Source organism: Eleutherodactylus coqui, chromosome 1 (genome assembly GCF_035609145.1).
Source record: "Eleutherodactylus coqui strain aEleCoq1 chromosome 1, aEleCoq1.hap1, whole genome shotgun sequence".
In the NCBI taxonomy this organism is placed as follows: Eukaryota; Metazoa; Chordata; class Amphibia; order Anura; family Eleutherodactylidae; genus Eleutherodactylus; species Eleutherodactylus coqui.
The window spans coordinates 363,573,436-363,600,985 of NC_089837.1; the positions used below are offsets into that span (position 1 = coordinate 363,573,436).

The window sequence follows — 27,550 nt, forward strand, 5'->3', positions numbered from 1 at the left end:
TAAATGAAGACTTACTGCATCGTATGAACCCACTCTCTGGACAATGGCCAGCCACATTGCAAGTGGGATGAAGATGCAATAATGTCCATGGTCACGGGGAGACTGAAGGATTGTACCAAGTCCTTGCTTTAAATATTATACTGCATGGCTATATCTCCCTTTGTTTAATAACATATCAAGAGCAATAGAGAACGCAGACAGTGAGAGGTCTTATCCCACGTAGGCAATCACCGGATCAGAAGTAAAAGGCAGCGCATGTATGGATGAAAGAAATTAGCACAAGTGCAGTAACGATAAGCAGTCTTAGTTCTCTCCCTGTTACAAACCACTAGTGCATGTACAGTGTTAGAAAAGAGGGACTTGGTCTTTTATCCATAGCATCACAAGTATAGATAATGCTCATCGTATTCACACCAATAAGAGGACAGATCTTATTATAAATGGATGACTTATTCTACCCCATGAAAAAAAAGGAACAATCCAAAAGAAGAAGAATGTTCTCCAAAAAAAAAATCTCATCTACAAATGGATAAAAAGAATATATTTTATAATTTTATATATATATATATATATATATATATATATATATATATATATATATATATATATAATTTTATTTTATTCATTCTATATATAAATAAATAAAAAAAACACTTCAGAAAAAACAACATAGAAATCTTCTGAATTTCTGATGTATGCGTCTGTCCCAGTTTTCCCTCCTCATATTGGATAACTTTGATCAATTGAAAAGTTAGTGATGGGGTTGTTCCCAGGTAAGGACGGTTGTGGTTAGGGATAGTCTTATTTTCAGTCCCCACCCCCCTATATGTTCTAATACATGATATCTGAACTCACGTTTTGCTTTACCCAAATAAGACCGTGGACACGAGCAAGTACATAAGGAAATAGAACCTCTTGTTTTGCAATTGGCACAATCTCGATAAGAATAAACTAAATAGTCTGCCAGAAATTTTTTGATCCAGCCAGGTCTTTGGTCTAGGAGGGTGGTATAATGGCTACGGCCTAAAATGTCACACTAATTTCTCCCCCCACATTATGTGATGTTAGGCATCTCCCCCACTAGATCCTTTACGGCTGGATCGCTCCTCAATATTGGCTAGAAATTCATGAGAATATTTCTCACTTCCTTCACTGCTTAATCATAAGTGCTGATAACATGAATCATCGGGTCATCAGCTGGTCTAGCCCATGGTCTTAAAAGATCCCTTCTGCTTTGGGTCATAGCAAAATTGGATGCGTTCGATAAGACCACATTTAGACAGCCTTTCTTCTCAAATCATCCAAGTCCCAATTCTTATCCGAAAGAGGAACAGTTTCTCCTAATCCTCAAATATTCTCCCTTTGGAATAACCCGCTTCAAACGAGAGGCGATTGTGACTGTTCCAGGTTAATAACCCGTTCCCTGCTGTAGGTTGCAGACTATGAGATCTCAACAGTATCACAAGGTCAGCAATAATCCCCAGGATCTCCCCCCTGACCAGCGTATTCACTGCGACTTACACATGAACATGAAATCAATGGACCTGATAGCAGTTTTCATGCGCGCAAAAAATAAACGCAATCAATACCCACAAACACAAAAAAAAAAAAAACGTAAGCAGGGCCATATACACGGGGAATACTCAGTGTTTCGGTCTGTGCATACATTCATGTGAATAGATCGTCTAGTGAACAGCAGTCATGATACAAGGACACATGGAACTTAGTACAGTGATTGAGGGTGCATTCATACATAGCGGAATTGGTGCACATTCTACCACGGATCCGCGGCAGATTTCATCCCTTCAATTAAAAAGCTGAAATCTGTTGCAGATCGTGGCAAAACCCATATCAAAATCTGAACCATTTCCGCAAAAAAGTACTATTCAGGAAGAGAAATACTTCTCCAATCCAGCCAAGTGCCAACACCTCCTGTTCCAACACAGGGTCACAACATATGGAGTTTTCCTCCCCTCCTCATTATTGGCAAGATCATTGCAGAGCGCTGGTTGTTTGTATCATTTCAATAAGTAAGGTTGAACTGGCAGAGAATGAGACTGGCTTACTTATTGCATGGGCCAGTCAGCCAGCCCCCGACCCTAGAAGGGGGCAGACTCAATACCATCCAACCCTGTGTCCGAACTAGGCCGTAAGTGGAGATACCGACACTGCTGGACTCAAGTTGGGTTGGATATTTCCCTTCTTGGAAAACCCCATTAGGTATAAAAGCGGTATATTGTGTGAGAGACTTATCAGTCAGTCACTGCAGATACTACACATGGAAATAAGAATTTATTTCTCTTTTTTTTTTTTCTTACATATTCCTACTTTGGGAATGGCATAGTTCATAAAACACATTAAATTGATATACAATTCTGCAATCCCTTTAGTACAAGACTACATGAACCAAAGATTTACCTTTCCGGCACAATTGCTTGCCAAGATACTTACTGTATGTTTTGTATGGAACGTATAAGTGATTGATAAATAATATATTTCAATGGCAAATAAATTCTGAAGGAAAAAATGATTTTGCATATGAGCCGTAATGTACATGAATAATATAGACCTTAATAGGTAGACAAACAGGCTTAGAGGTATGTTAACTGTACTCTCAAAAACTGAATGGAGAGGGGTGACATAACTGTTTGGGAAACAGAAGAAATAGGTTGTCAAAAGTTGCTATTGTTACCACATGCATACATATTGGTTGAGGAACGTTTCTAAAATCCATCGCCAACAGCATTACAGCTTTTTAATGATATTCGAATTTGTTACAATCAACCATGCTGTATTATCATGACATAACTAAGGGTAGTTTTGGAGAAAATAAGGCATGGCGCCCATCTAGTTATACATTATGCAGATTAAAATTTAGAAGACAAGAGAACCAATGAACAAAGCAAGACATTTACAATCAATTGTAGATCATATTGTCTTAGTACACAGAAAATCGGATTTATTACCATAACTTGATTTGAATCTTATAGTGGAAAAAAAGGTGATATAAGACGTATCTTGTACTACAGGACACATAGAAGAACCCATGGTACAGGTGACCTGTGGAATGTTCTGAGCAATCATGGTTTAATCTGCTGGAAAATACAAAATAATGGTCTATGCCAATCAATCAACTCCACCATAGCAACTTATTATGCATACATAGATCCTTTTTTCCCCAAACATGAATAAATCTATGGTGTACTTGAATGATTTCTATACCCCCATCACAGCGTATGCAAAATATCTTCAGTGCAAATACCTTTAAAAATGCAAAAAGCTTCATTTGATTAAGATCAAAATGATTCTCATGACGTTCATCATTGTTCAAAAGACTGTGTTACAAATGCCTTGCACTCTCCCTGCACCCATCAAGCCAGATATTGACTTGACTTCTACTTTCTCAAATGTTGATAAGACAGTCTTCATTCCATAACAAGGACTCTTCACAGTTCTCCTCCCAGGAGATCTTATTATGAGAAGTTACAGCAAACATTTCCAGCTCAGTGATTTTATTTCAAGTTCGTTTACTAGAGTTGGATGGGTGGCCATCAATGCTGCTGTTAACACTCTGGCTTTCGGCACAATGGGTGTGGACTATATGCCCATTGGGATTTCTGACAAACACTGGTTCTTGGAATGGCTTCCGACACACATGGCAAAATTTCTTCTCTGAAAGGATTACTGGCTTCTCCCTCATATTTAGCTGGAAAAAAAGGAATAAAATGTAAATTTATGTTAATCCACAAAATTGCATTAACATCAGCGTTGGAGGCTTCATTTTAATTCTCCAGTACACAAGTAGCACGAAATCCCAGATGAAATAGTGCAGCATGTTGCACTATTATGACCGGGAAAATTGTGAGAGGCATGTCGGAAACCTGATGGGCCCCATTATTTAAGATTTTAAAAAAAATAAATAAAAATTGTGCCTCAAGTGTAATTTGGCTCCATCATAGCACAGGTCCGTTCCTGCTGGTGTTCCATTTCCTGTTCTCATGACGAAATACAAGTATGAATCCAGCCTAAGAGAATAGTTCAAAATAAAAGGCATCTGCTTTGTAACATAAGCAATATAAAAATTCTACCTACCTTCTCTTTCTTATAAATTATATTCTCCGCCTTTGCAAGTTCTATTGCCATTTGGGACATCCTTAACGCATGAACATGCTCCCTCATGGCCCCTGCTAGGAATGGGGAAAGAAGCTGAACAGACCAATTTTCTGGTAACAACCGCAACACAGTGGATGCATCAAACTCTGTAGGATGGTTATTCAACAAATCTACAGCAGCCACAGTTAGTGAATTATCAGGCGTGGATGGTGTGAGGTAGGAAGAAAGAAGGAGCTGGAACAGTCTTTTCCGATAAGATGTATCCCTGCCCTGAGAGTTCCACAGACAATAGTTCTCAGCTGCGCCAAAGTCTTTCAAATGATGAACCAAAATATATAGAGCCTGATCGTGTTCCTCCAGCTTCCCATGTAATATTGCCCTTTCCATGTGCATATCTGTGCCTTTGATCTTGTCTAAAAGAAGAAAGAGAAAACAATTTAAATTAACATACACAGCAGAGATCTAGCTTGATCACACACCTTACATGTTGGCCGAACATATATGTTTTAGCCACATGGAGATAAGAAACTTCCATACACCTCTGGAGCCATTTTTTTCTAAAAGATTGAAAGCATTGGGCTTGTTAAAATTCTGTATGCTCAAACTTATGTTCTCCACAACAGAATGAAAAGTTGTGTGTGTTTGGTCAGCCATTCCGTAACTTAAAAAAATGGGTAATTCAAGGACTAGATATGAGCGAACGTACTCGTTTCGCAATCGAGCATCGCTTTTTTCGAGTAACTGCCTACTCAGGCGAAAAGATTCGGGGGGCGCCGGGTGTAAGCGGGGGGGGGGGGGGGGGTGGGGGGTGGGGGGGGGGGGGGGGGGGAAGAGCTCCCCCTTGTTCCTCACTGCTAACCCCCGCTCCACTACGCTGCCCCCGGCGCCCCCCGAATCTTTTCACCCGAGTAGGCAGTTACTCAAAAAAAACCGATGCTCGATTGCGAAATAGCCCTAAACGAGTACGTTAGCTCATCTCTATCGAGGACTAATCACCGAAGGGGTGACATCAGACTATCTCTGATTTTTACGAAACTTTGCATATTTGTTCATTACTAGAATGTATATACATTTATCAAATTTTCAGAGCCATCAGGTCATGGGAGTAAGAGAAATGGGGGGGGGGGGGGGGGGGGGGGGGTCAATTTTCTGAAGGTCACAGAGAACTATTATTTTTGATAATTCATATCTCAGACATTATTTGGCATAGGAAGATGTGCAAGTTGTCAATCTCTTTGCAATATGTAGATTTATACCAGATTTTTTTTGAGAATTACCAAAAGTTATGGTTCTCGGTGACTTTTCAAAAATTGCCCCTCCCTGTAGTTCTCGACCTCATTACCTGAAGTGTCTAAAAATTGAGATATATATATATATATATTCCATTAACTAAGAAATGTGCAGAGTTTTGTAAAAATTGGATATGGTCAGATGATTTCTATTAGAATGACCCAAAAGTTACATGGTTGTGTGGTTTAAATCTGAAGGCTATCCTCACTCTCTCACTATCTGTGATATGCTCCAAAATGTTATTAATAAAAAACTACAGGTCACCTTTGAAAAAAAAAGGCCTCACAAAGTCCCATCGACTAAAAAATAAAAAAGGCTATGGATCTTGGAATTTGGTGACAGAACTTTTAGTTGTTTTTTTTCCCCCCATTTAAAAAAAAAAAAAACTATCAATTTCGTCTAGTCACATTTGTACTGACCTGCAGAATATAGTTATCATTTTTTGCTGCACCATGGACACCAATGAAATAAAACCCAAAAAACAATGGTGCAATGGGGGGGGCGGAAGATCATTGCACTTCATTTGGAAATTTAAAGTTTTTCAGTGGTACATTAAATTGTACTAATAAAAATATAGTTTATTCTACAAAGAAGCAAGTTCTATAGGTCGGCAGAAAAATAAAAAAATTAAAAAGGAAAACTGAAAAATTGTTGGGTCCTTAAAGGGTTTAACGTAAACTAACTTTTCAAACAATTTGTGGTTATATGACAGCCTTTGTGATAACTAGCAAATGAGGTTTTTGTGCTGAAAAATCCCTCTAAAGTTGTAGCTATTAGTGGTCTTCCTTCCTTCACATAATAACAAGCAGTGGGCAGCAAATTAAAAGTCCATCTCGAGTAACAGAGCTAACAGAAAGTAGAGGAGGGTGATAACTCATGCTGCACATAGAATCCATACAGAAGGGAGAGACCAAGGCCTCATATCCACGGGAAAAAGAACAATTAAAATCCACAGCATATCACCCGCATGCGGATCCGTGTCCCATAGGGATGCATTGACCACCCGCGGGTAGATAAATACCCGCGGATGGTCAATAAAAGTGAATTAAAAAATTTCTGGAGCATAAAAAAAAAAAGGACATGCTCCATTTAGGTGCGGGTCTCCCACAGGCTTCTATTGAAGCCTATGGAAGCCGTCCGGATCCGCAGGAGACCCGCGCCTGAATTAAACTCACCTACTCCGGGCGATGCAGATCTTCCTTCCTTCGCGGCCGGAAACTTCTTTCTTCGGCCCGGCGGATGTGCCCAGCGAATGTGCGCGGCACGCTGCCGGCATGCCGAGCACATCCGCCGGGCCGAAGAAAGAAGATCCGGCTGCGAAGAAGGGAAGACACGCACGGCCCGCAGCAGGTGAGTTTATTCTTATTTTCACCCCCCATGTCTGCGGGGCAGGAGGGACCCGCTACGGATTCTCCATGGAGAATCCGTAAAGGGCCTGATTTTCCCCGTGGACATGAGGCCCAAGACTTTTACTGTGCTGGCTGTTGGAGCCAATGGTGAGTTATTTACTGTGTTACAGCTAGTATAAAATCACATTCTCAGTGCTCAGCATTGCTGCTCACCGTCTTATGTCTCATTTACATTTAACTATTATTGCTCAACGTTCAAATGACCGAAAATGAGCAATAATGGTTACATGTAAATGCAGGCATCATGCAGTTTCATTTGAAGGATGTTTCTAAGGTAAACTTAAAGGGGTTGTCCCGCGCCGAAACGGGTTTTTTTTTTTTTCAACCCCCCCCCCCGTTCGGCGCGAGACAACCCCGATGCAGGGACGTACAGACAGCTTACCGGAGCGCTTACCTTGATCCCCGCGCTCCGGTGACTTCTATACTTACCTGTGAAGATGGCCGCCGGGAACCTCTTGCTTCGTGGACCGCAGCTCTTCTGTGCGGTCCACTGCCGATTCCAGCCTCCTGATTGGCTGGAATCGGCACGTGACGGGGCGGAGCTACACGGAGCCGCTCTCTGGCACGAGCGGCTCCATAGAAGACTACAGAAGACCCGGACTGCGCAAGCGCGGCTAATTTGGCCATCGGAGGGCGAAAATTAGTCGGGCTCCATGGGAACGAGGACGCTAACAACGGAGCAGGTAAGTAAAAAACTTTTTATAACTTCTGTATGGCTCATAATTAATGCACAATGTATATTACAAAGTGCATTATTATGGCCATACAGAAGTGTATAGACCCACTTGCTGCCTCGGGACAACCCCTTTAAAATCCATCCTGCAGCTAGTGAGAAATAAAGGAACCAGGAAGAGAACAATGCAGCTGTGCACTGGGCGTGTGATTCAACACACACTGGGCTCTGAAACACCCCTTGGAGGCCCTTTTACATGCAAATGAAGATGATAAAGTGTTAATGGCCATTAAAACTTTATGCAAATAGATTGCTAAATCTTTCAGTCTTTTGTTACTCTTGCTGTCCAGGGCATACACAGCAGCTTTCGCCAGCATCACAGCTCAAACGCATCAATCCTCTATCAGCTTTTTTCGGAGTCCAGCTTTCACATCCATACATTGCTATGGAAAAAACGGTGGACTGCACTATCCTGTGTTTGGTTGCTACACCGATATCCCTACTTTTCCAGATTTTGTCCATGTTTAGCATCGCGCTTCACCTCAATGCTATCCTATGTTTTATCTCCGTCAAAGATTCCTTTGCTTTATCAATTTTTGAGCCAAGTAAGATGAAGTCTCGCACGCATTCTATGGCCTCATTGTCGATTTTGATTTGAATTTGGCCATGTTTTGCAGTTGTCATAATTTTAGTCTTCTTTAAATTCAGGTAGAGGCCCATTTTTTTACTTCCAGTATTAATCAGCTACTTCAGACCAGCTTCATGATGTGAAATAAACCCCAAATCAAAACTTGGGATTCCATATTTTTATAACTTTAGGCCTGGTAAATACCATACTGGCATATAAAAAGTTCATAAGTCACTTGAAAAAAATGGGAGCCCGCTATCATACAGTAAGCATGAGACATTTAATCAACTTTGGAAGAGAACACATAGAAATTACACTGATGGGGGCTGTAAAAGCAAAATAAATAAAACCACTATGACATTCCGTGCAATGTCCTGCCAATGTGTCACACACACTCACCAATAAGCAAGAGAACCCGATACAAATCAGATTGCTGTAACAGACTCTGAAACCTCTGCCGCAGGTCTTCTAGCTCAGTCTGGTCTGACGAGGACACCGACATCAGACACAGGATTTCTTCAACATACAGTACAGCGAGGTGTGTGTGATATTTTTCTTTCTGTGCACAAAACAGCAACATAATGACATTTCTATATTCTACAGTCTATAAACAAATACACCAGTGCAAGGAATGGCTTTAGAGGTTTTGGACAATATCAATAGGGAGAAGAATATCAACTAATTCACCAGCATCTGTTCCTCTTCTAAGCTCCCACCAATGACTAATAAGCCCAATCATAGAGACTGTCCACAAAGTCATTTAAATTAGAACGCTATAGTATAGTGTATATAATTTTTTTTATTTTTTGTTTTTTAAAGGTTACATTTACACCTGTGTTCAGAAAATGAACAGAGACAGCCTAAAGTGTGCACAAAAGTAGTAAAGGAAAAGGCTCCAAGAGTTCTTGTCTTTGCATACCTTTCAGTTTCTGAAGCAGACAGAATTAAAATGGAGTTAAACACTGCAATTTTTCCCCTATTGATTTCAATCGGGTTTTAAAAACATAATGTAAACTAAAAGCTTTAAATTTGCTTCCATTCCATTAGGTTTGCATTTTAAAAAAAAACAAAAAACTGAACAGACAGTACTGCAGACTTCACTATTTGTTTAGTCAAGAGACAAAACCGTTCATCTGCGCGATTCCACTTTCCTGCTCCCCAAATGAATTCCCCGCGCAGATGTGAAACCACTCTAAAAGATTCAAATCAATGTAGTCAGGCAGTAGGACGTTTGTCCTCACAGCTAGAGGTATAACCAGTAGAAAGAGTGAGATTGTGATCCTGCTGTCTAGAGCACTGGTGAGACCACATCTAGAATATGGTGTTCCATACTGGAGACTTCTACAGAAAGATATCGATAAAATAGAACAAGTCCAAAGATGAGCTACAAAATGATGGATGGTCTCAAGAACAAGACTTAAATACCGTATATTCTGGCGTATAAGGCGACTGGGTGTATAAGACGACCCCCCCAACTGTCGCCTTATACGCCGGGAATACGGTATAGGAGAAGAAAAAAAAAAAAAGTACTCACCTCCCACGGCGTTCTGCGGCGCTGCTGCAGGCTGTCGCTCCCTCCTCGTCGCCGACAGAGCATTGCTTTCTGGATGCAGGGCTTGAAATCCCCACCTCCAAAAATCTAATGCTTTGATTGGCTAACTCAGGCAGCGTCAGCCAATGAAAGCTGGCGCTGCGTTAGCCAATCACAGCCATTCAATGACATCATTGAATGGCTGTGATTGGCTAACTCAGGAGGCGTCAGCTAATCACAGCCATTCAATGATGTCATTGAATGGTTGTGATTGGCCGACGCCGCCCGAGTTAGCCAATCACAGCATTAGCTTTCTGGAGGCGGGGATTTCAAGCTCCGCATCCAGAAAGCAATGCTCTGTCGGCGACAAGGAGGGAGCGCTAGGCTGCAGCAGTGCCGCAGAACGCTGTGGGAGGTGAGTATTGCTTTTTTTTGGAGACTGTATACCCGGCGTATAAGACGACCCCCGACTGCAGGGCAGATTTTTCGGGGTTAAAAGGTCATCTTATACGCCGGAATATACGGTAACTTAATTTGTATAGCCTAGAGGAAAGAGAGGGGGAACATGATCCAAACCTTTACATATGGCAAAGTGACAAATAAGGTTCAAGAGCTAAGTGTTTTTATTAAGATACTAAACACTAGAACAAGGGGGCACAATCAGAGATTAGTTGGGGGAAGACTAGAAGCAATGTTAGAAAATACAGTATTATACTCCCTCACAGAGAAAATGCCATGCCTTTCTTTGAAGATTTAGTTGCATCATTATGCAATTTTCGGAATATGTTCAGACAAGCAAATTATGCAAATTGATGCAGTTTTGGGCCAATCCCGTAATCTGGGAGTGTGATTATAGGAGTAAACCAGTTTGTGAAGTTTGTTTCATTGTCTGTCTAGATAAAGATTAAAGACTGAAAACACTGTCAAAAGCCATTTCTTCAAAAAGGACAATTTTGCTAAGGGTTTCACCATAGGGCTATGTACAGCTGGTTGAATTCACGGCATAACACAGCAGAAAACTTAACGAGATGCCACAACCGTAGGTCAAATTTAGAGATGGCGGTCAACAGAGCGATATGTGCATCTTTGTAGCTGGACTGGAGCACTGAGATGAAGGTTACAATGCCAAGAAGTATCATGCGGTAAGAGCTCCACAATCCACAGCTGGTGACATTCTATGGAGTGTATAGACAGATCTATGGATGCTCCAATATTTTGCATAGATTTACTGAGACAGGTTTTCGGTTAAACCATTAGTTGCAAACACTGCCCCTCACTCCGCATCATCATTGCGAATGCCTGGCATGTTGAATTGAGATTCTGTCTCAGCAATGATGATCGCCGAGTGAGGATCTGAAGGCGATGTGACAATCAGGTTGATCCTTCAGCCATTTTAGAACACCACACAGAAGTCAACAAGTAGTCATTGTTAGGGTGCCATCACCATCAACAGCCAAATCACCTCTAGTAAATATCATGGGCACATTGATGGCATGACATTATATTAAGGTGTTGCAACCTATCACACTACCATATCTTATGGGCATACCAAACACCATTTTCACCAGGACAACATGACGTTTAACACAGCAAACATCAGGAGGCATTCTCCGCAAGGTGTCCAGGCGATTCCTTCACCAGCATAATTCCCACATCCCTCTCCAATCGAGAATCTGTGGTCATCGATTAGACGTTGAGTGAATACGATAGCCTCATGATGAAGATGTAGACTGTGGACCATGGTCAATATCACAAGGTATTCACCATAGTCAATACCTTGTGAAACTGTATTCCAGCTGAATTCACCGAATTAATGCCATGTCACATTAATGACTCTATCATCCAACATTACGACACAACTACTTATCATTCTGTTTAATGGACCACAAGAGACATGTAAGTGTTTGAAATTAAAATTGATTGTTCAGAACTTAATTTTTTGTGTGTTTAGTTTTTGTCTCATTTTGAGCGTTTCTTCATGATGTGGTATTTTCCCTGTGAGGCTATGTATTTTACTGAAAGAGTAGCAGATGCTTGGAAAAACTTCCAGCAGCTGTTGTTGGAAAATTAACAGTAAGTGAATGTATGTGTGCCTGGAATAAGCATAGATCTATTTTATGATAAAAAATAAAAAGAAGAACAGACTGAATGAACCATGTGGTCTTTTTCAGCAAAAAATCTGTTTCTTTTCAATAAAGGTTTTGTGAAACTTAAATTTAAGTGGGACGAAATAAAAAAATGTAAATTGCGCCTTTGAATTTTATTTTTAGAACGTTAACTGTGCAGTAGAAATTACATGTTAATGTTATTCTGTGGGTAAGTATGGTTAGGGAGGTACCATATTTATATTTTTATGATTTACTACTTCTATAAAGATAAACTTTAATGATAAAAAAAATAAAAAATTGTGGCACTGCTTTCGGACTACAATAACTTAATTTCCCCACTTTCTGGGGGGAATTGGATGTGACAAAATATGCACTACTGGCATTGTGTTTTTTTTTTTTTGTAAAAGAATTTTCCATGGGGTATAAATTAGATTTCACTAGTTTAAATTTTTTGTATATGTATTTTTGTTCTTTTTTTGAAACTTTATTAATTTCTTAGGCCACTCTCACACATGCGTTCAGATAAACGCCACTCAAAAGTGCGGCATTTTACCACGAATTTGAGCAGTGTTTTTGAAAACATAGTACAGGGTTTGACAGCGCTTTTTAATGCACCCCATCATTGTGATGGGTGATGAGGTGTGTTAGAAAAACCCCACAAAAACGCAGAAAAATAGAACAGACATCGCTCGAAAATCACGGCATAAGAAATGCAGCATTCGAGCATAGTTCTGCAAGGTCCCACTGCAATCAATGGAAGAGTTGTAGTGCGATTAACACTGTGCTCTGAACGCCACGCTAATCAGAGTAAAAAGCGGGTGGTGTGAGAGCGGCCTTAGTCTCCTAGTGAGACTTCGACATATGATCTCCTCATCGGTTGTAAAAAATAAATAAAAATACGCAGTGCACTGTGCTTCAGCTGTCATGCTATTACACCCAGTCACAGGTAGGGTGTAGTAGCTACACTACACTGGCAGGCCTAGAGGACTGCACTAGACCTTTGGCTGTTAAGGCAAGCATTTGGCACGCAATAATCATGTTGTAAAGGGCAGACTCAGGAACAGAGGGACCCCTCCGTCTGACCACAACATCAAAGGGCCATTTAAACAGTGGGGATTGTAGGCCACTGCAAGCAAGTGTCAGCTGTGCGACAGAAAGCCTAAGGCCTTATGCACACGGCCGTGACGGGCTTCGCAAGCGGAATACCGCAGCGGAGTCAGTCACGGTGCCCCCCCCAAAGACCCCACACTCACCTCCGGATACGCTGCGTGAAGTCCTGCATGATGCTCCGGCCGCGCATGTGCAGTACAGCGCGTGACACGCCGGCGGTGTCACATGACCCGGCCAGCGGTGCGCGTAGTCACGCTATACTTCCGCTGTGCTACAGCGGAAGTATAGCGTGACGGGCGGCTTCCATTGACCATCCGCACGTATACCCGCAGCAAATAGGACATGCTGCGAGTAATATCATGCTTCGGAATTCCATGGTGGAATTCTGCAGCATGTACATTGAGCTATTAGGTTCAATAGAACCTAATAGCTGCAGTGAAACGCCGCGGATTTACGCCGCGTGGCGAAAATCCGGCCGTGTGCATTAGGCCTAAGCCTGCTCCATATGAGCCAAACACACATCCACTTTACATGTATGGTGGACATTGTAAATGGGTTAAAATTATTTTCATGTCTTTTTTTTGAAGGGGAGGGGCCTGTGTAACATTATTTTTCGCTGCCTCATAATAAACTATTCAGACGTGCCCTGGATGAAGCGGCACCACCCGTGACTCAAGCAGTCAACCGCACACCATGGCAACCTTGGCTCATGTCCCAAACACGCTTCATCCGGCGGTGCTCTAGGTGCGCTCTCTTAACCTCTCTAAAACTGACCTTCTCGTTTTTCAGTCTTCCTACCGACCTCCCCTCGATATCTCCATTCCAGTATCTGGCACCATCATAAACCCCAGACAGCACACCCACTGCCTTGGAGTCACACTGCACCTGAGGAATATTGGTGAAATCCGGCCGTTCTCCTCACCACGGACATGCTAGAGACACTTGTTGCCCTCATCCACTCCTGACTCAATTACTGCAACTCGTTATTTATTGGTCTTCCCCGCACCAGACACGCTCCACTCCAATCCATACTAAACGTGGCACCTAGGCTCATTTTTCTATTCAGACATTTCTCAGATGTCTCTGCACTATGCCAGTCATTGCATTGGCTGCCCATCCACTGCAGAACTAAATTTAAACTCCTCACCCTCATCCACAAAGCTCTCCATAGCGCCATGCAACCGTATATCACTTCCCTCCTGTCCGTACACCACCCAGCCCACACACTCCGATCTGCTAACTCACTCAGACTAAATACCCCTCTAATACGAACCTCACATGCTCGCCTCCAGGACTTCACCAGAGCAGCACCCATCCTCTGGAACGCTCTACCCCAAGGCATACAAACAATTCCTGATGCACAAAATCTCAGATGCGCCCTAAAAATGCACCTCTCCAGGGAGGCATACCAAATCACCTGACATAGTTCCCGCCCCTTCCTATGGCTCTCCACACCTTCCACCCTGCTTATCGCATATAACCTCTACCCCTGCACCACCTTACCGCCCTACCCGTTTGCTTCCTAATAACCGACTTCCACATGTAATTCACGTACTGCCTGTGTTCCCCCATGCCTCATCCCTCCCCCCCTCGTACCTCCTGTGTCAAATTGATTGTATATCACGTTATTGTTGTATTGCCTGTGTTCTCCCATGCCTGAAAGCGCTGCGGAATAGGTTGGCGCTATACAAAGAAAGATTATTTTTTAATACAAGAATTAAATATGCTGTTCTTTTCCATACAGCTGTGACGTATGTTTTCACTAGGCTTGAACTTGGCCATTTTCAGCAGTTCTATTGAAATGAATGAAGTGGCAATGCACACGCTCAACTGCAGCTCCATTCATACAGGGACCTTCAGGACCCCCACTGATCAGAAAGCTATCCCACATCACGTGGATACATGATAACTTAATACTTGCACAACCGCTTTAACGACCGCGCAGAGTCTGCAGCTCTAGCAGGAGCAAATTGGGTGTCCGGAAGACAGCCAGGGACTACGAGGAGAAGATATAGGTGTCTCACAACTACATCTCATCTCTTTTGAAGTCTGCATTGTGCTCAGTTAGCAGCATGTAATGAATAAAGGCAGTGGTAAAGCCCTCTGACACTGCAGAACTGCTGGATCTTAGCAAATGCAGCGGCCAGTAACTAATGCCATGACGGGCCATTTTCCTATGGATGCTCCAATAACAGGGAAAACCTATAAACTTAAAATAATAACAATAAAGTTTGAATATGATTGCAAACATAAGGAATACATAAGTAATACTTTCCTTTAGTGTCAATTTGTATATTAGGGCTCGTTCACATCAGCATTGTGCTTTATATTTTTAATGGATCCATTTAAAAATAAATAAATAAAAAAATGAAAGGAGTAGCAAAACAGAATTAAAACATAACCTAGTGTTCCTATTTTTTTTTTATGAATCCGGTAGACAGAGCCATAAAAAAAATTAAGTATTTCTATAATTTTGTTTCTGTTTCATTCTGTATACATCTGTTTTTTAATGATCCATTTGGTCTTTCTTCCATTCTACGCATACTCATTAAAAAAACGGATCCGTTAGACCAGTGGTCCCCAACCTTTTTGGCACCAGGGACCGGCTTCAAGCAAGACCATTTTTACAAGGCCCGGCAGGGTTGGGCTGGACATGGGCGGGGCTTTGGTTATATGGGGCGGGGTTATGAAGGGAGTTGGAGTTTAGTGCATTCTTATTTAATTATGACATTTAGAATGTCCTGGCAGTACACACATAGGGCAGTATATAATCTATCCCCCCCCCCAGCACACACACAGGGCAGCATATAATTTATCTCCCGCACCCCTCAGTAATAAGTAGCCCCCCCCAGTAATAAGCAGCCCCCCCCAGTAATAAGCAGGTCCCCCCCCATAATAAGCAGGTCTCCTCCCCCCCCGTAATAGGCAGCCCCTTCCCCCCGTAATAGGCAGCCCCTTCCCCCCGTAATAGGCAGCCCCTTCCCCCCGTAACAGGCAGCCCCTTCCCCCCGTAATAGGCAGCCCCTTCCCCTGTAATAAGCAGCCCCTTCCCCTGTAATAAGCAGCCCCCACCCCCCCAGTAATATCCAGCCCCCCCAGTAATAAGCAACCCCTTCCCCTGTAATAAGTAGCCCCCCCCCGTAATAGGCAGCCCCCCCAGTAATAGGCAGCCCCTTCCCCTGTAATAAGTAGCCCCCACCAGTAATAACCAGCCACCCCAGTAATAGGCAGCCCCCCAGTAATAACCTGCCCCCCCAGTAATAAGCAGCCCCTTCCCCTGTAATAAGTAGCCCCCTCAGTAAGCAACCGCCCAAGTAATAGGCAGCCCCCTCCCCCAGTAATAGGCAGCCCCCCCCCAGTAATAGGCAGCCCCCCGCCAGTAATAGGCAGCCCCCCCGCCAGTAATAGGCAGCCCCCCCCCCAGTAATAGGCAGCCCCCCCCCCCAGTAATAGGCAGCCCCCCCCCCAGTAATAGGCAGCCCCCCCCCAGTAATAGGCAGCCCCCCCCCAGTAATAGGCAGCCCCCCCCCAGTAATAGGCAGCCCCCCCCCAGTAATAGGCAGCCCCCCCAGTAATAGGCAGCCCCCCCCAGTAATAGGCAGCCCCTTCCCCTGTAATATGAAGCCCCCCCAGTAATAGGCAGCCCCCCAACCCATATGCTTACCTCCTCCCTGCTGTCGCTCTCTGTCTGCTTGCCCTGACGTGTGCAGCGCGGAATGCTTCCTCCCCGAGTCCTCTCCTGCGGAACTAATGAGCAGGGGACTCGGGGAGGAGAATCCTGGCTGCACAGACGTCAGTGTGTGCGCTGGGATCAGCGCGATTACCAGCGGGGAGCTGCGGCGCCCCCGCTGGTAATCGCTTCAGTAGTCAGCGGCGTCGGCACACCGTGGGCCACATAGCACAAGGCAGCGGGCCTTGTGTTTAGAGCAAAAGTTCCCGGCGGTGCCGCGGACCGGCGCTAAACGCACAACGGCCCGGTCCCGGTCCGCGGCCCAGTGGTTGGGGACCCCTGCGTTAGGCAACAAAAACCCGAACCAAAACAGAAACCTCTCTATTCAGTTCCTTCATCCACTGGCTAGAATGTAAATAAAAACGGAAAGGTCCATTCTGTTGACATTCTGATTTGTAGTGAAAAAAAAAAAAAAATTGTGCTGCAGTCTGCGCTAATTTTTCCATTAAAAAAAAAAAAAAAAAAAAAAAAAAAAAAAGAACGGAAGCCATATAGAAGGGAACCAAGCTGATCATAACTGAAGCTCAGATAATTCCAATGAAATCAACAGGAAGTAAAACCGGTTTTGCTGTTCCTCTGGCAGAATGGCAAACAAAAATGGTGATGTGAACGGGGCCGATAGCTGCGGACGGACTTCCTTTAAAGTCATTGTATTAAGAGGGACGTTACATTGACTACAATCACGTATTTCAGAATGGTAGTAGAAGTATACAAAGATCATAGATGCTTTATCCATTACCCTTCCACTGTTGTTTTAGAGTATGTGGGACTTGCAAGTATCTGTAGGATTACCTGAATGTTCTTTCCCATGACTAAATGTTCCAGATAGATGAGTAAAGCCTTGCGGTACTTGCAGAGATGATTTAGAATCTTATCCGGACAAAAACCATTTTGCATCTGTTGTTCTAACGATCGTTTAGTAAAAATCTGAACCCCAACCTAAAGATAAAATAATACGTTTTAAACTGCACATAAGATATAAACACTGGACATGATGAATGATATTGATTAGAAGTCTCCCGCAAGTATACATTTACTGATACTATTGGAGTATAAGAGGCACAAAGGAAACAAAGAAAATACAATTTCAGTCCAATCGCTCATCTGCGCAATTCTATAGCCCATTCAGATGGCCATATATTTGGGCTTTGTCTGTCACAGATAGCACACACCTCCATAATAGTCAGTGAGAAAAGAATTGCTCCATATCCTATTATCTGTTTCGATGGACAAGAATAGCACATGCATTGTGTATGATCCATGAATAATGGACAGCACAGGGACGGGTGTACATGTATTGTCCAATGCAGAGTTGCACCCAGGTTTGTATGGGGCTGTCTGAACATGACCTTAGGCTATATTTACATGAGATTTTTTTTAACTTACAAAAATGTTGCATCTTTAACATAAATTGTGGGGATGGGTTGGGGTGGGGGGGAAACCAATAAAAAAGTCTCTTATAAATAAACCCTTACGTGACAGAAGAAGATCTGGTGCCACAACTCTTATCATTAGATCTAGACTATTAGGACAGTATCATATATTAGAGAACTAATTACTTCATGACAATGCCTGAAAATAAAAAAAGATTACTTGCTTAACCCAAGAACCACAAACCTGCTCACTTTTCTGCAAAACCCAGTCTGCATATTGCCACACCAGATGCTGATCTTTGGAAAAAGTCAGGAAGTCCACTATATACTCAAACAGGTCTGGCCGAGTGTTGTCCTCAAGCTCACCATTCACAATTTTTACCCAAATCTGTAAGGAGGAAAGCAAAAGCCCTTTTGAAAAAAATTGTTAATTTAAAGCTTTATTTTTACGTATCACAGTAAATCATGGAAACATGAGAATGATGGTTAAACCACTATATGATGTCCAATATTGTCAGCAAATTTGGTTGTTCTGTATCACTATGTAACTTTAAAATGTTTGTCTCCATAAGTTGAATACTAAACAATTGATTTCTGATACAAAAGCATAGAAAATATGGTGTGGGAATGACAGATACTGCTGATTGGAACAGTTTCTTACAGCTGACACCCGCATTGTATGGAGCAGTATCGACCCCAGATCATCCTGCATACAAACCCTGAACCTCCAGGATAAAAATGTACGTCCTGTAGTGTTAAGGTGTCAAAGGGGTATTCTGGGACTTTTACTATTGAAGACCTGTCCTTAGAATAGTTGGTGAGTCAGCCCCTCGGGATCAATTGTTAGGGACGGAAGTTTAATAGACAGCTTTACTCCCACTGAAACAATAGGAGTGATGCCTTCTATTATACTTCCAGCTCAGACCTGAACTTTGTGAAGGAGATTATTGGGTAGTGTAACTATAAGACTCTGTTCACACCATGTTTAAAGTTTACATCTGATGTATACAATTGTATGCTAGAAGACGTATACAGATCCTATACTTTAATGTTCCTGTAGGTTTGTATGGGGGCAACATGCATTAAAATTGTGGGAGATTTTTCAAGGTGATGAATAAGCACCTTTGAACAGGTTAAAAACTTTTTTTGTTTTTTTACAGTCCCATTGTTTAGCATTAGAGTTGTTCAATTCAATGCAAAATATAAAAAAGTTCTAAAATGCAGTTATTATAGGATTATAAAAAATGGAAAATAGTTTTCAATTACCTGCACCGCAGCGGCATCCTGCTTGTTGTAGTGATACAATAAACCAAGTGCAAAATATCTGAAGCAAAAACAAAAGTGCATTCTGTTAGCTGTATAATTACTATCAGTTTTACTTGTAAAGTTTTCTCATCTCTCACACTGGAATTACTCAAAGCAAACATCTTCATCTATATTATTATTATTATAATAATCTTTATTTGTATAGCGCCAACATATTCCGCAGCGCTTGTCTACATTATTACTTCGTAAATACTTGGCAACTTAAAGGAGATGTCCCGCGCCGAAACGGGTTTTTTTTTTTTTAAACCCCCCCCCCCGTTCGGCGCGAGACAACCCCGATGCAGGGGTTAAAAAAACCACCCGCACAGCGCTTACCTGAATCCCGGCGGTCCGGTGACTTCAATACTTACCGCTGAAGATGGCCGCCGGGATCTTCTACCTTCGTGGACCGCAGCTCTTCTGTGCGGTCCACTGCCGATTCCAGCCTCCTGATTGGCTGGAATCGGCACGTGACGGGGCGGAGCTACACGGAGCCGCTCTCTGGCACGAGCGGCTCCATAGAAGACTGCTGAAGACCCGGACTGCGCAAGCGCGGCTAATTTGGCCATCGGAGGCCAAAAATTAGTCGGCTCCATGGGAACGAGGACGCCAGCAACGGAGCAGGTAAGTAAAAAACTTTTTATAACTTCTGTATGGCTCATAATTAATGCACAATGTACATTACAAAGTGCATTATTATGGCCATACAGAAGTGTATAGACCCACTTGCTGCCTCGGGACATCTCCTTTAATATAAGGCTGAGGAGCCTCACCTGCGGCACCACCTTTTATAGGGAGACCACAAGGAGTTCCCGTTTGATCTGCAAAAAATGCAGACATGAACAAGAATTTCAAACTGTGCCGATTCTTGGTAAAGCTACATGGTGGGACAGGCCTCTGGGATACCACTACCAAACTGTGGCAGTTACATGTGGCCTTATTCATAATAAAGCAACAGATTGAGCCCCCCAAATTTAACTCACGACCAGAGATTTTTTTTTTCCTTTTCATTTTTGTTATGTTGTCGTTACCTTCCCAAGGCCATAGGTTTAAAATATTCTGTTGACATGGCCATATGAGGCTCGTTATTGGTGGGATGAATTGTATTTTTTATAACATTTGATGTACCAAAAAAAAAAAATAAATACGTATAAAGTGAGGTAAAGTGAAAAATAATAAATAAAAAAAGAGTGTCGTTTTGGGGCATGGGGGGGGGGGGGGGGATTTATCTTTGATGCTACAATAAAAATGAAATTCACTTTATTCTGTGGGTTAGTACAGTTATGGTGACATTATATATTTCTATAGGTTTTCTTTTTTACTGCTTTAAAAATGTTTTTAAACAAAAATTGCTCCCAAGTGCCATATTCTGAGACCCGTACATTTTTATTTTTCCTTCAATGAGGCTATCAGGGCTTGATTTTTGTTTGTATTTATGTAATTTGTGGGCGTTTCTAGCTTTCCGATCACGTTTTATTGTGTGATTGGGAAAACGAAAAAAGCAATTCCTACAGTGTAATTTTTTTCTTTGCAATAAATTAATCATTTAGACTTTAATTTTACATGGTGACACCAATTTTTTTTCTTATTACTGTTTAACCCCTTAGTGACCAAGCTTTTTTATTTCCATTTTTGTTTTTTCTCCCCCCCCCCTAAAAAATAAATAAATCACAAGTCCTTTATTTATCCATTGATGTTGCCGTATGAGGGCTTGTTTTTTACAGGATGAGTTGTATTTTCCAATTGTACCATATAATGTAATGAAGCACTTTACAAAAATTCTAAGTAGAGTAAAATGAAAAAAAACAACAACAACATGATAGCTTTATTCTATGGGTCATTTATTTTTTACTACAAATGCAAACTTATAGTTTTTTTTGCAGTACTACTTTGATTTTTTTTTTCAAAGACATTTTTTTAAAATTATTTTCTGCCGCCATCTTCTGCGCGCAATAATTATTTGTCCGTTGACGTAGTTGTACGAGGGCTCATTTTTTGAATGGATGTACTGTAGTTTGCGTTGGTACCATTTTGGAATACATAGGACCTTTGATCACTTTTTATTGCATTTTTTCTTGGAGACTGGGTGACCAAAAAAAAAAAAAAAAAAAAAAAAAAAAAAAAGCACATTTCTGGCGGCCTTTTTTTTTTTTTCGGACGACATTCATCGTGCTGGGTAAATAATGTGTTAGTTTGATAGATCAGACTTTTACGGACACAGCAATACCAAATATGTATATTTGTTTTAAAATTTAGATTGTATTATTGTTGTCTCAGCTGTAATAAACAGCTGACACCTGGGATGTAGCAGCAGAACGTAAAAACACTATAGGGCGGTCACTAAGGGGTTATACATCTTCAAGACCAGACAATGATAAAAAAAAACAAAAAAACACAACATTTGCAAAAAATCCTTTCCTTTTTACCCATAAAAATCTAAACCTAAATTTAAACTTATTTTTACATTTTTATTTTTCTTTGTCCCCTATGGGGACTTGAGTTTGCAATTGCTTGATCGCTTGTACTAGATACTCCAATACTTCTGCATTGCAGTTTATAGTATTTTTACGTGTAGCTTATAAAGCCCTGCCACAGGCCTTATGAACCAGGGTGCCATGACAACCCATGGACACCCTGCTAACTCAGATTAAGGCCGGTCTCACACAGATGGGACGGATTCCGCATGCTGAGCCTGCAACGGAATGTGGCCCAGTCCCCGGCTGGTGACTGCGCGTACCTTTGAATTCCTGTACTGCGGATGGCCGTGGCGAGCCACCATCGGGCATGTGCAGTACAGATTTTTTTTCAATCTTTCTTATTCCCGCACTGTCGCTAGGCAATGAAGCGGGTACCGGTGATCTATCCGTGATGTCAATTGCGATGGACAGCAGGTCGAACGGCTTCCATTGACTTGAACGAAAGTAGTCCATGCGGAATTCGCACGAAAATAGAACATGCTGCAATTTTATTACCACGAGCGGAAATCGCAATCGTCATCTGCTCATGTGAGCGTTTTATTTTTTGAATGAATGCGGAATACCGTGGATTGTCCGCGGAGATGAAGATTGCGGATTTCGCAATTCACACACGGTCATGCAAGACCGGCCTGAAGCCGATGTCGTCAGTGGCCCGCTGCTAAAAACAACATGCACTAGTTATAAAGCAAACACGTACCAGTGTTTCTGGTGGCACAATGCGTCACCTACTAATAAAATATAGTGAAAGGGATTGGAGTTGGTCGCAGGTCCTAAACCAGCAGTCGGACAGCAGCAATGTGCTTACAGGACCTGCGACGATATCACTGTTATGTGATCAGTCACCAGGGCTCTGAGCTCCGCCCCTGATCATATGACGGTGACATCATCAACGCTATGGAGAGCTTTCACTTCGTTCCCCGCGGCAATAATCCGGCCGTGGACAGGCAGCCAATTAAATTTGCAGGGTTTCTGCCACACACCTTGTTTTGGTAAACAGAATTTTTGGTAGCAGCTAAAGTTTGTTAATTATAATTACATATATGTATACTTACAATATCTAATTACCAGACTTTGACTAAAAGGGGCTTTTCACACTGGGCGGAATAGTCCACACGACGCACCACAGGCAGTGGTAAATTCTGCCCAGAAATCCATCGGCTACCTGCAGATTATGATGCAGAATTGAAAATGGCTGAAAACTTGCCTGCAATTTTGCATCAAAATCTGAAGTTAGATCTACGGATTTTGGTATGGACCTCCGCAGCTGCAGATTTGGTTCCATCCTGCAGCACTTTAAAAAAATCTCTTTTCAAACAAACCTCAGTTTTGATGAGGAAACCAAAACAGAAAAAAAAAAAAAAAAAAACTACCTTAGCCGGATTCTGTCAATCCAGCCTTATTGTGTTTGGTCATTTAAACCAAAAATGCCCAGACATTAAAGGGGTTGTCCCGCGCCGAAACGGGTTTTTTTTTTTTTTTTAACCCCCCCCCCCCCCCCCCCGTTCGGCGCGAGACAACCCCGATGCAGGGGTTAAAAAAACAAACCGCTCAGCGCTTACCTGAATCCCGGCGGTCCGGCGTCTTCATACTTACCTGCTGAAGATGGCCGCCGGGATCCTCTGTCTCCGTAGACCGCAGCTCTTCTGTGCGGTCCATTGCCGATTCCAGCCTCCTGATTGGCTGGAATCGCACGTGACGGGGAGGAGCTACACGGAGCCGGCATTCTGCACGAGCGGCTCCATTGAAGAGAGCAGAAGACCCGGACTGCGCAAGCGCGGCTAATTTGGCCATCGGAGGGCAAAAATTAGTCGGCTCCATGGGAACGAGGACGCTAGCAACGGAGCAGGTAAGTGAAAAACTTTTTATAACTTCTGTATGGCTCATAATTAATGCACAATGTACATTACAAAGTGCATTAATATGGCCATACAGAAGTGTATAGACCCACTTGCTGCCGCGGGACAACCCCTTTAATGTGTTTAACATGACTTGCCTATCACCTAAAAGAAGCAGTAAGGTCACTTTGACATGTGTATAGGAAAAAGTAAACCAAATACAGCCCAACAGTAAGGATTATCCAACACCTCTCAGTTCTTGGAGCAGAGCAGCATGTACCACCAGCACACCAGATCAGATGACATGGAATAAGGACGATGAGAACACATTTCAGGGAGATTTAAAAAAACTGTCTAAAATGAAAACGGCCTTTGCTGCCCATAGCAACCAATCACCGAGCACCTTTCATTTTTTAAAGGCAGAATATGAAATTAACCCCTTAACGTCCAGGCTGCTGTGTATCTAAAAGGACCAGACACTTTTTAGGGATTTTACCCATGTGGTCATTTTACTGCCCTATTTTTTTTCCTTCAGCTTCTAATATTAATTTTTCTGCATTTTTTTCCTGTGACATATAGAGCCATTTTTAAAATACATTTTTTACTGACCCTTTTTTCTCATTTTTTATAGTTTTATTGGGGGTAAAAAGCTAGAAAAATTATTTTAACATTTATAGATTTTTTTAAAATTAGTATATTTTCGCTAATATGGAAATTGGTTTTGTTTCAGGCTTGTGATATATAATATGCATGGTTTCGTATTAGAAGGCGCATATGTCTGGCATCGGCTTCTTTTTTATATATACCATTTTTAATTTTATTCAGCAATTTTTTTTTTTTTTTTTACTTATACCCATTTAATTTTTTTTTTACTACTATCTATGATCCCCATGTCATCATAAGGCTGGGTTCACACACGGCGGATTTGCTGCGGTTTTGCCGCAGAAGAACTGCTACTGCGGCAAAACGGCTTCAAAGGTTAATTTAGGCTTGCGGATTTTCAAGCATTTTTTTCCGCAGCGTTTTTTTTACATTTTGCAGTGTATTTTGGTGCGGATTTAGCTGCGTCCATAGAGGTCTATGGACAAAAAAAGCGCTGTGGAAAAGACAGAAGAATGGACATGATGCTTCTTTTAACCCTTTCCAATCCAATTTGTATCCTGGTTTTCCTAGGGGGGGGCTTACTCTTTTTCTGCCGTTATACAATGGCGCTCTATACTGGCTAAAGACAGTACTGCATGAGGGGACACGTTGGATAGGTTCCGACAGCAGAGAGGCTGGCAATATACAGTAAGAGAACCCCGACGGACATCTTCCAACTTAGGAGCTGTACAGCCTTAAATCATAATGTCTTTAGACGTCAGACAGTGGATTGGAAAGGGTTAAAACCGCGCCGCAGTTGCATTTCCGCACTGCGGCTGTGCGGAAAAAATCCGTCCTGTGAGAACAGCTTTTTTCCAAAACTCATTTGTGCTGCATTGCACTGCAAACGCAGCGGTTTTGCCGCAGTGCGGATATGCAACAGCAATGCCGCAGCAAATCCGCCCTGTGTGAACCCAGGGTAAAAGATCTCTGGTTTTGTTTAGTTTTTAAATTACACACTTTTCCACTGTAGCTGGGGCATCCATAGGAGCCCCGGTTACAGGAGAAAACATTCCCATGTAGTAACAATAGTCACTGGCAGAGCTGATCTAGGTCTGTAGGACCCTGTAGCTCTGCTGTACCAGGGGAGCCCGGTGGTCACGTCATAGTCGGGTCGTGTAGTGGAAGAAACACTTTCACTTTTTAGTACATAGTGCTCATTGAGCACTGTGTACCCAGGAAAGAAGCCAGAAGCACTTAAAAACTGCTTTTTGCTTCTCCTCCAGGTTCTCAGCTGCGACTAACAGCTGAGAACCCGACCTGTTACTGCTTGATTGCAGAACAGGGGCTTTAATCCTGCGCTGTATTTCTGCTATCAGCCCAGGACCAAGCACCGTATACTTACTGCTCTTGGTCCTTAACCCCTTGATGACACGCCCCCCCCCCCTTTAAAAAATCATAACTCCTTTATTTATCTATCGACGTCTCTTTATGAGGGCTTGTTTTTACAGGACGAGTTGTATCTTTCAATAGTACTATTTAATGTACCATATAATGCAGTGTTCCCCAACTCCAGTCATCAGGGACCGCCAACAGGTCATGTTTTCGGGATTTCCTCAGTATTGTACAGGGGATGTAATTATTGTGGGTGCCTCAGACATTGCACAGGTGTTCTTGCCATAGGATATACTGAAAACATGACCTGTTGGTGGTCCCTGAGGACTGGAGTTGGGGACTCCTGATATAATGTACTGCAAGACTTTTAAAAAATTCTAAGTGGAGTAAAATGAAAAAAAAAAACCGACGTTTCGCCATCTTTTAGTGCGTCTTGTTTCTACGGCGCACAAACTGCAACAAAAATGACCTGATAACTTTATTCTATGGGTCAGTACGATTACTACGATACCAAACTTGTATAGTTTTTTATTTCTAATATTTTTTTTAATTATTTTCTGCCGCCATCTTCTGTGTGCAATAACATTTTTATTTTTCCGTCGACGTAGCTGTGCAAGGGCTCATTTTTTGCAGGATGTCCTGTAGTTTACGTTGGTACCATTTTTGGAGTACATACAAGCTTTTAATTGCATTTTTTCTGTGAGACAGGGTGACTGAAAATGTGCATTTCTGGTGTTCCTTATTTTTTTTCCGAGGACATTAACTGTGCAGGGTAAATAATGCGCAACTTTGATAGGTTGGACTTTTACGGACATAGCGATACCAAATATGTATTTTTGTTATATGATTTAGATTTTTTTTTTTATTACCGATATGGCCAAAGGGAGGTGATTTAGACTTTTACTTTTTTTTATTACAATTAGTAAAACTTTATTGATCTAATTTTTACTTTCATTTTTAGCCCCCCTAGGGGACCACAACTAGCGATGCTTTGATCGCTCCTGCAGTAGGATGTCATGCTATAGCATAACATCATACTGCAATCTGACAGGCCACCCCACGGGGATGGCTTGATAGGCAGTCTGCCGAGACAGCCCTGGGGCCTTTCAGAAGGACCCCGGCTGCCATGACACCCACACGGTTCCCTGCGATCTCACCGTGGGGGGGCCGAACAGGACCCCCGACCATCGTTTGGTGGATTTAAATGCCACTGTCAGAATTGACAGCGGCATTTAAAAGGTTAATAGCCGCGATCGGCCACATGGCTGATTGCAGCTACTGCCCACAGGGGGCCGCTCTGTATGAAAAGAGGTCGCCCCGCGATCTCATTTCATGTATACCCTGACCTCACAGGACATAAATGTATGTCATCTAGCAGGAAGGGGTTAAGGGGTTTAAGCTGCTCTGTGATTGGTTGCTATGGGCAACAAAGACAGTTCATTTTAGACAATTTTATAAATCTCCTCCAAAGTTTCTTAAATTTAAGACTAAAGCAGGTAAGGTGCTAGAAGCTACCCATACTTATTACATCCGAGTTTCCCAATATGGGTTCCCTGAAACCCTGATCAGTACCTCTCACTTTTGCAATAGAGATGGCAAACAGCCTACTCATAGATGACTGGCAGAACAGTCCACACCTCTGGGCAGTGCCTAGCAAGTGCTAGGCCACAACTATAGCGTGCCTTACATGCCCCACAAAGCTTGTTTGGGAGTAGGGCTGCTTCAGATTATTTAGGCCCTGCTCCACGGTAGGAAATCCCTTCATATTCCCAATCATTGTTTATAGAGTCGTACATTGATTTGAAGGAATGCTGCCATCCAATAGGTGGCGCTGCAGAGGTAGTGTTTCATCTTCTTTATTTGCATTACATGACTAGTAATATACATTTTCTTTATCGATCTGGCACTGTTTCTAAGTTACTTTATAGATGCATTTAACACATAGCAACGAAAAGTGTGCCAACTGCTCAGTGCCCATCTAAATGGGTCAT

At 42.3% G+C, this 27,550-nt stretch overlaps 1 protein-coding gene across 1 annotated transcript in view; it reads right to left on the reverse strand.

Moving 5' to 3' along the window:
- Positions 1-2,729: 2,729 nt before the first annotated feature.
- Positions 2,730-27,550, reverse strand: part of TGFBRAP1 (transforming growth factor beta receptor associated protein 1) — a 52,513-nt gene continuing 27,692 nt past the window's right edge. Inside the window, exons 7-12 of the mRNA XM_066577847.1 lie at positions 19,232-19,289; positions 18,210-18,353; positions 17,385-17,531; positions 8,513-8,672; positions 4,093-4,526; positions 2,730-3,706 (exon numbers count right to left, since the gene is read on the reverse strand). Coding sequence (XP_066433944.1) covers positions 3,518-3,706; positions 4,093-4,526; positions 8,513-8,672; positions 17,385-17,531; positions 18,210-18,353; positions 19,232-19,289 — 1,132 coding nt within the window. The 3' untranslated portion in view covers positions 2,730-3,517. The remainder of the gene's footprint in view (positions 3,707-4,092; positions 4,527-8,512; positions 8,673-17,384; positions 17,532-18,209; positions 18,354-19,231; positions 19,290-27,550) is intronic.